Source organism: Dermacentor andersoni, chromosome 5, assembly GCF_023375885.2.
Source record: "Dermacentor andersoni chromosome 5, qqDerAnde1_hic_scaffold, whole genome shotgun sequence".
NCBI lineage: Eukaryota > Metazoa > Arthropoda > Arachnida > Ixodida > Ixodidae > Dermacentor > Dermacentor andersoni.
The window spans coordinates 41,601,978-41,611,362 of record NC_092818.1 but is presented as its reverse complement, the minus strand read 5'-3'; the positions used below and the strand labels follow the sequence as shown (position 1 = coordinate 41,611,362).

The following is a 9,385-nucleotide window of genomic DNA, read 5'->3' as shown; positions in this document are numbered from 1 at the left end:
CCTTCGGTCTATGCAATGCGCCAGCCACATTTGAGCGACTGATGGATTCGCTACTTGGAGGGTTCAAATGATCGACTTGCTTATGCTACCTGGACGTTATTGTTTTTGAATCACATTTCCCAGCCATATTCAGCGCCTGTCGGCCATTCTCCAAATGTTCCGCAGCGCCGGTCTTCAGCTCAGCTCATCCAAGACACCTTGTTCTCAGACACCTTGTTAATGGCGTAGGAATACGACCTGACCCTGAAAAGATTCCCGCAATGAAGCATTCTTCTGTACCTTCCTCTACCAAAGACGTTCGCTCCTTCATTGGATTATGTTCTTACTTGTGTCGCCTTGTCAAAAATTTCTGTGACACTCACCGCTCACTCACTGACTAAACTTCTTAAGAAAGATACGCCGTGCTCATGGGGTCGTAGCGAAGTACATGCATTTTCTGCGCTTATACGCCCTCTCACGACTTCTCTGTTGGCGCACTTCGAGCCTACCGCTCCTACGGTAGTTCCGATGGACTCCAGTGGATACGGAATCGCAGCCGTCTTTGCCCAGCACCAGCATCGTCGTGACTGCGTCATAGCGTACGCTAGCCGAATGCTTTCTGCCCCGGAGCGCAATTATTGAATTACCGAGGGTGAATGCCTTGCCCTTGTTTGGGCCATCTCCAAATTTCGGCCGTACCTATTTGGCCGTACATTCATGGTAGTGACTCACCACCATGCACTCTGCTTGCTTTCCTAGCTGAAAGATCTTACAGGCCGTCTTGGACGCTGGGCTCTGCAATACAAGAGTACTCGTTTTCCGTCGCGCACAAGTCCGGCAAATTATATCAGCAGCCGGACTGCCTGTGCCGATATACCATTGACATGCCCGACCACACCAACCCTGACACCGATGCTTGTGTTCTTTATATCTCGAACTTTCTTCATGTCGGCGATGAACATTGGCTTGATCCGGCATTACGTTCCATCATCGACCGCCTCAGCTCCGGGTCTTCTGACGAGTCGCTCCGGTTGTTTACCTTACATAGTGGAACGTTATCCCGCCACAATGTATACCCCGAAGGCCCTGAGCACTTGCTGGTGGTACCCTTCCACATGCTTTTCACTGTCCACCAGCAGCTTCACGACGAACGCACAGCAGGTAACCTTGGCGTAACGCGCACTTAGGATCGTGTGCGGCGTCGTTTCTTTTGACCTGGGCTTTATCGCTCTGTGCAGTAGTATGTTGGCAGCCGCGAGCTGTGTCAACGAAGCAATAGGCCACTGACGCTTCCTGCTGGCCTGCTTCAGCCTATTGATGTCCCAGTAGAGCCATTCTTCCGCGTCGGCCTCGATCTGATCAGACCTTTTCCTACATCAGCATCAGGAAACAAATGGGTCGCTGTCGCAACAGACTATGCCACGCGCTACGCTATTAAACGTGCGCTTCCAACCAGCTGTGCTACTGATATCGCTGACTTCTTTCTCCGCGATGTGACTCTGTATCACGGAGCTTCTCGTCAGCTGGTCACCGATCGGGGTCCTTACTTCTTGTCCCTTGTCGTCGATGACCTCCTCAGCTAATGGTCCACAAACACAAGGTCACCACCACCTATCATCCTCAGACTAACGGTCTCACCGAACGGCTGAATCGCACCATAACCGACATGCTCTCCATGTACGTTGGCACCGAACACCGCGACTGAGATGTTACATTACCCTTTGTTAGATCCGCCTATAATGCGTCACGCCACGATACTGCAGGTTGTTTCCCGTTTTATCTTCTTTTTGGCCATGAACCAGCACTCTCCGTTGATATATTACTCCCATTCGCTCCACAACTATCGGAGTACGCGCAAAATGCCATCGCAAGAGCGAACGCTGCACGTCATATGGCGTGTGACCGCCTTGTGATGTCGCAGCCATCACAGATGTTGCGTTACGACTGTCGTCATAAGGATGTACCGTATTTACTCGATTCTCAGTACCCACCTTTTTTCACGATCGCGATGCCCAAAGTGAAGGGGGTGCTTAGATTCGCAAATTCTGGCATGACCCCCCGTCCCTCTTTTCACAGAGACATCACGACGAGACCGGCGAGACAAATAACATTTTATTTTGCAAACATTCAAAAGAAAAATCGGTGCAGACAGTGAACCGACGGCCTGTGTCAGATGCTGAGTCAATATCAGTGCCACTTGAGTTCGTCGCGCCGCTTGAACCGGCGCTCTCGGTATCCCACATCAGGTCGTCTTCCGTTCCGTTGAAGTGGTTTGTGATCGAGCACTTCTTAAATAGTTTGACCACAACGTCCACCTGGACCCTCTTCCACGCGTCTGAAATCGACTTTGCGATGATTGATGGGGACGCTTTCTGCTGCTTTCGCAGTACAGCCGTACAGTCCGGTTGTACGGTGGACTCGCGCGGCGGACGCCGTTCCGCCTCCGGACTCTAACGGCTCCGGCTCGATGACAGAGTGAGCAAGGGCGCTTGTCGGCCTTGGCTACGCGCTCTTCCTAACAACTAGGGGGGTGCTTATATTTTCGTGAAAATAGAGGGGGAGAGGGGGTGTACTTAGTATGGGGAGGTGCTTAGAATCGCGAAAATACGGTATATTACGCTCCAGGATCCTTAGGGCACCTCTGGTCGCCAACTCGATGAGTTGGTCTATAAGCGAAGCTTCTACCACGTTAGCACAGTCCTTATCACGTTCGGCGCCAAGTTACCGACGTCACGTATGTGATTGCACCAGCAAAGCCAATGCTGCCTTCTACGCCGTTCCAGACTGATGAAGTTCACGTTGCTCGGCTAAAGCTGTATAACCCCTCCGTTAATGATGCACTCTAGCCTACACGGTTGGTGCGAGTGTTTCCGTACGGGTTGTAATGCCGCCAGACAGAAGTCTGTCGCATTAGGAAAGCATCGATGAAGAAGACGTAGAGGTCCCTCCACTCTATATTCGCTGCTGTGACTCCTGTGCCGCTCGCCTTACTTGTAAATATTTGTAAATATACGTTCTTGTGAAACAATATGGTGTGAAGTTAGCTGTAGGTGGCGATGATTAGCAACTCGTGTCGAACCTTTGATGACAACGAAAAGTAGTCCTTGTATTGCCGCAGAAGACGTTTGACGTTTTGCTGTTTGCACTTTGAAAGGGTTGGATTGATTTCGAAAGTAAGTTCGTGAACTAGTGATTTATTTCTTTTATTTTTTATTTTATTTATTTTATTTCTTCAAACGCTGTATAGGTTTCATTTGCTTGTGTTTTGAACTTCAATAATTGTAAGCACCTTTTTGTATTTCTTTGTTTGCTTCATTAACTTCGCGTTTTCTGATGTCTGTAGCTGCTGTGTTGCCATAATGTATTAATTCCTCCATTGTTAAGTTACTAATACGAGGTCCCGCTGACAGTTCTTGTAACTCCGGGACCTCCTTCTGAACTAATGATGAATGATGATGAAAATAAAAATAGATAGGCGTGAATCTGAGAGGACAATCCCATTGCTGTTTCTTCACAATGTCCACCAGGTATGCAATCGTCGTGCCCGTTTTGACGTGTTTTCACCCCTGGCTAAGTTTTTCACCATCACTTTCACCTTTCCTTGTTCAAGTGGAGCGATTCCTCTTGCGACGCAAATCTCACCGTTGAGCAGTGGATTCTGGTCACCTTCGACGGCGCTGTCACTTCCATATGCCAACGGAAATGAAGAAGCTGGTGCTAGGCGGGGTTCCGACTTGGTCTGCGAACGTATTGAAGAAACGGTAATTGATTGTTCTGCAGGGCGGTATCGCCGCGTCCGGGGAGAGTGCTATTGTATTCGATCCTAGGTTGATAACTGCGCCATGTTGTTTAAGGAAGTCTATTCGCTGAGGAGGCCTGGTGATAAACTAACTTTTGCCATGCAGATTCCAAAGGCATTATTTGGAGTCATGAAGCTCTCCGGTTTTGTAGCCGTTCCATGGAGTCGTGGCTTTTTTGAACTTTCCGGAGACAGACCCGCTGATATTCTAGTACTTGAGCCCGCGCTATATCTCCTTGATATTGTAATACCCCCCCCCCCTCTCGCGCTATATCTCCTTGTATAGAAGCGCGTTATTTAACAGTATTAAACAGCTGGTAGTTTGCGCTACGTCCGTCCACGTCCTGTCCTTCCTTAATATCGTCTGTGTAACACTGAGCGCAATATAACCATGAAAGGTGGTAACTTAGGGTGCGATCTTCTACGCGTTCCAAAATAGAACGGAGGCGGCCCGTTCCATCGAGCCGCACACGATTGCTCAATTTGAACCGCGACGAATGCCATGACGTCAATTGTCACATGAGCCGTGACGTCTTGCTGCTGATAATCATTCCGTGTCGTCTGCTAACGGACGAACGCGACGGAACGGACGGAGAGTCCGCCCGGAGCGATAGAACGGATTAGAACGGCTACCAGACGGCTTGGATTGGATTAGAACATAAGTGCTTGGGACAGTTAGTATCTTTCGTATCCAGTTCAATCCGATTCCACGCTCCCAACAGTTGGAGAACATGGCGTTTTTCTCTGCCGTGCCCTTTCGTGTCGCCTGTGCGGCTGCTGCAGTCGCGCAGAGACGACGACCCGAGGTAGATGATGCATTTGAAGACTTCACAGAAGAAGAGTTCTGGCGGTATTTTCGTCTGTCCAAACGAACAGTGCGTAGCTTGTGCGACGAGCTTGACCCTATCATTCGATGCCAGCGAGCCAGTGACCTTTCCACAGAAAGGAAGGTGTTGTGCGCGCTGCGATTCTTTGCCACCGGAAGCTTCCAGAGGAGCGTTGGTCGCGAGGAACACGTACGCATGGTACAGTCGGCCGTGAGCAGCACCATTCATGAGGTGACGGAGGCCATCATTTCCGTGTCTGCCCGGAGAAAGTTGGTGGACTTTCCTTTCGCACCGTCTGCCAAGGATGAGGCTAAGGCGGCGTTTGCGCGACGCGGAGCCATTCCAGGCGTGCTAGCGTGCTTCGACGGCACGTTGATCGCCATCATGAAGCCAGAGGGACTCAGCCTGGCCGACACGGCGTGCTTTATGTCGAGAAAGGGTTATTACGCCCTAAAGGTCATGGCCGTAAGTACCGTTGGAATGTTTTACTTCAAACTGTGGTCGCCATTTTTACTCGCCCATAGTTGCAATTGTTCAGTTTGATGCCGAGAAAGGGTTATTAAGCCCTAAAGGTCATAGTCGTAAGTACCGTTGGAATGTTTTACTTCAAACTGTGGTCGCCATTTTTACTCGCCCATAGTTGCAATTGTTCAGTTTAATGCCCAAGCTGGCATGACTAGTAATGTAGCAATTAAAAGAGGACATTCGGGGCACTGTTTACGAGATCGTTGAAGTCTGACATGTCGGGAGTAATGATGAGTACCATGTGTTTGTGTGCATAATCCGTCTGCCGTTCCAAAACTGTGTTTTAAATGGGCAGCAGTCGTAGCAGAAATGAATACACTGTAGGGAAGACACGATGGAAGCATTTTGAACACGGAAGTACTTACATCCATTGTATGGGCTGGCTTTGACTTGTATGGGTGTTCTTGCGCCATATCGGACCTCAAGTTTTCATTTAGCTATCAATTAGTGTGAACCATAGGCGTCCACACAATAGGGGGGGGGGCGCATTGCCCCCCGCCTAGTTGCAAGACCCTGTGGACGCCTATGGCTGAAACAGTCTGCTACTTGTACCAGCGTACATGTATTCTTTTCTGCATATGAATGGCAAAACGGATTTCGAGCATATCTGCAGCGCTATATTGTATTTCTCCCCATTGCAGGTGTGCAACGCGGAACTTCGCATTCTTGTTGTGGACTCCCGGTTCCCTGGTTCGTGCCACGACTCTTGGGTGTGGCAGCATAACCCGCCGCGTGCATAACCCACTGCGTGCATATCCCACTGCGTGCACGCCGGCGAGTATCTGCTTGGTTAGTATTCGTAATGCGTACCCCTAACTAGGGCAGAGCACTCAGCTGTCACTTTCTGTAATAGGAGACTCGGGATATCCCCTCGAGCCATGGCTGCTTGTTCCAGTACCTGGCAGCCATGCCGGCACCACCTCTGAAGGTCACTACAACCCGGAGCACGCATCCATGCGCAATGTTGTGGAGAAATGTATCGGGGTGTTGAAAAGCAAGTTTCGCTGCTTGCAGCACTTTCGGACACTGCTATACAGTCCCGATACAGCAGCGCGAATCATTTATGCATGCGTTGCTCTCCATAACATTGCCTTGGACGCGGGCGACATGACATTGGAGGATTATGGTGCGGAAGTGCAACCAGCTGAGGAGCCAGAGGAGCCAGGAGACATCCAGGTGCTGGCACCGCGCGACGTGTTCCTCAGAGGAAGGCAGCAGCGCAGCGCCGTTGTCAACCTTTTCTCAAGGACACAGGAAGGGTGAGTTTTCATAATATATAATTTATTTATACAAACTGCAGTGCCCTTAGGCTATCACAGGGCTGTGTTTGTGCAGCGGAAAATACATTAAAAATTTGTATACACAACAAGTGCACCTCCATACGGATGGTCAAGGTTCCAAATCCACACATCCGACAGATTATGATAATTTAAACACAAACGAAGTACACGTATACAAAGAATCCTTTAAGTTGAATGCCACAGCCGTCGACTCAGAAACAATTGTACCCTCTTCACTATGCACGAGTCTGCAAGGCTTCCACTTATTAACAGCAGTACTCGTGAAGCAGTCGTGAGGCAATGGCTCATGCCCCTTCATCTCTGAAGAACTGCATTTGCTGCTGCTCCCAAGCTAGCATTGTTTTGTGCAATATGCACATCACAAAGTGCTTGTTTCCTCATGTAACATTAGAAATACGACGCTACAACAGCTTGTATGTGTTGTTTGCATCCTGTGATATGCCACTTTCTGTAGATGCAGCAGTTGTTACTTTCTACTCATGTCCAAACATGTGTTTGTTTTGCCATAGTTGGTGGTTACAGTAATGGGAAATTGGCACAAAATACTTCTTTCCTAGTGCAACATGAAACATGGTAGCAACGTGAAAGTGCAGCCTTTTCTTTAAATATCACATGAAATGTGAAATGGAAACATCCCTTGACCCATCACGGTCATGACAGACTCGATGGAAGCAGTACATATGATTCACTCTGTGCTCATGGTCACCATCAGCCAAAGGTGCGCAAAATTTTCATAAAACACACCAGAATGAACACAACCACCGCATCCTGTGCATTCGGACGCTCAGTGTACATTGGTAGGAGCGAGGCAATATGCTTGCTAGCCATCTCTTGTGGTAGGCGTATAAAAACTTCTGGCAAGCATGAATACGCAGGCGAGGCAAGCAAGTAAAGCGTAATGAATGCGGATTCAAACACAAACAAAATGTAACGCTGAGTGTAGTGACAACATTACACTTGTCACATTATGTCCAAATGGTAGACGTAAATTAACGTAAAAGCACAAAAAATAGATAGGTCAACTTTATCACAATCTATGATGACAAGTACATCACAAACCTTGTGGTACAGCATGCTTCAGGTAGCAAAGCATGTAACATCATTGCAACATCAGCATCACGCAATTCGTTTTCACCACGGCACATAAAACGTGCAGTTACATTTACGTGACCTTGCAAGAAAGTATTACTTTCACAGGTATGTCCGTGCCCTTGTCAAGGTTATGAGTCACTGACTAGAAGCATTCATTTCTCGGCAGCAATTGTAGTGCGATGCTAAACAACAGGTGAATCATAATTGTAAAAAGGTGAGTGCACTTGCCAGCTGTGATGAAACATGTTACATAAAACATGAAAAATTGGCTCTACAATCTCACAGCACCCAGAAAGTGTCACACGTGAAAGTTGTTCGTGCAATGACTCCCTTGGAACGAAGACTAGAGGAAACCAATCACTGGCGTGGTGCAATAATGATGGTCATTTTCATTTGTGAAACTATGCAACTTAAAGAGTGACTAGTTTGGTGCTCTGAAAAAAGAGCACAGTGTAGTTGTTGCACCTTAGCCTCACTGTGCCGAAATGAAAATATCACAGTGCAAACACTATGCGGTAACGCTTCATAATGACTGCAGTAAGCTACAACACAGTGAAGCAATATAAATATCACAGTACAAAACCCGTACACAGAAATCGACAACTATTTGTAATGATTCCAGTGTGAATGACTAGGCGCCTTCGAAATGTGTAAATAAAGAAAGCACGCTGGCATTGCAGCTAGATAAGCATAAATAGAAAGAGGCAAATACTACAGAACAAAAAATGGGTGCACGCATTATACCTTGCAACCAAAAAATCCCCCTGTATTACTTATAAAGAAAACTTAAAACACTAAAACTCAAGCAATAAATAAATAAAACAAACGGAACTGATGAAACCAATTAATAAAATTATGTTGAAAAAATGAAATTATTTCTGTGTTGTTGCAGGTGCGCAGCGATTTCTTGAGCTATGGCGCGCACCTGCTCCAAGATCCCTTCTTGAGCTGCTTCCATCCGCTCTGCCGCGACAGCGAGGCGGGTGGCAGAGGCCTCGATTCTCCGCAGCACCTGGCATGAATAATCATGGTGAAACTGTTCGCATGAGTTGCCAATTACTCGCAACCAGCTCACGCCTGGAAGCTGCTATTGTCAAGAATTGCTACGTGCACAACGATTCCTTCTCTGTTGAAGAGCCACTGGCCTGATGGCATCCTTTGGCAGTGTCAAGCGTCGCGTACAAGCTATGCCCTCTTTGTTTGTACAGACATAGACCTGCTGGAACTACACTTCCGTCATCTACTCAAATGCATCTCTCACCACCAAACAGCCCTTTTCAGGGCTAACCAAACTTTTGCCCGGCGGCTGATCGTTGGCAAGACACGATACCGAGCCTCTATACAACGCATATTTCTTGTTTACATCCCAAGCTGATTTGATTTTCAGACTCATGATTTACTTATAACAAAGCATAAAGAATATTTATGTCCTTCATGTGAAATGACACCAAAGGACCAACCAACCTGCAGCATCTCGTCGCCTTGTTCCACGCTGCGGGCGTACTGCGAAGACATCGTTGTCAAGGTATTCAACGGTCGCGGTCGTCGCTGTCGACGTGGTGGCCGAACAGGGTGCTGCAACACTGAAAGCATGCAGCATTTTCTACAGTATCACTGCATTTCATGGTAAGAATAAAAGTGGCTATGACCATGTTATGGCTTATTGGGCTAGCTTAAAAAAATACGAGAGCTAATTTTCTTTAACAGCTTGAGGATCAATAACTTACCAGGTGCAGCGGCCACCCTTTCGGTAGGCGACGCACCGCGCGGTGGATCCTCTGCCGCTGTACAGTAAACACATTAAAAGTCTACGAACTGCACACACATTTGGCGATAATTAAAACACTCATTCCTCTGATGCT

The 9,385-nt window shown here is 47.8% G+C and overlaps 1 protein-coding gene across 1 annotated transcript; it reads left to right on the top strand.

Annotated features, from left to right (window-relative positions):
• Positions 1 to 4,509: 4,509 nt before the first annotated feature.
• Positions 4,510 to 5,870, top strand: LOC140218537 (putative nuclease HARBI1). Its single transcript, XM_072288308.1, has 2 exons — positions 4,510 to 5,070; positions 5,772 to 5,870. Exons 1-2 carry the CDS (start codon positions 4,510 to 4,512, stop codon positions 5,868 to 5,870), a joined length of 660 nt encoding a protein of 219 aa, XP_072144409.1.
• Positions 5,871 to 9,385: the final 3,515 nt, after the last annotated feature.

Bases quoted from the DNA above. Each gene is read 5' to 3' on its own strand.
- LOC140218537 (XM_072288308.1), top strand. From the start codon at position 4,510: ATGGCGTTTTTCTCTGCCGTGCCCTTTCGTGTCGCCTGTGCGGCTGCT. The intron at 5,071-5,771 runs GTAAGTACCGTT...TCCCCATTGCAG, and splicing joins ACGCCCTAAAGGTCATGGCC to GTGTGCAACGCGGAACTTCG.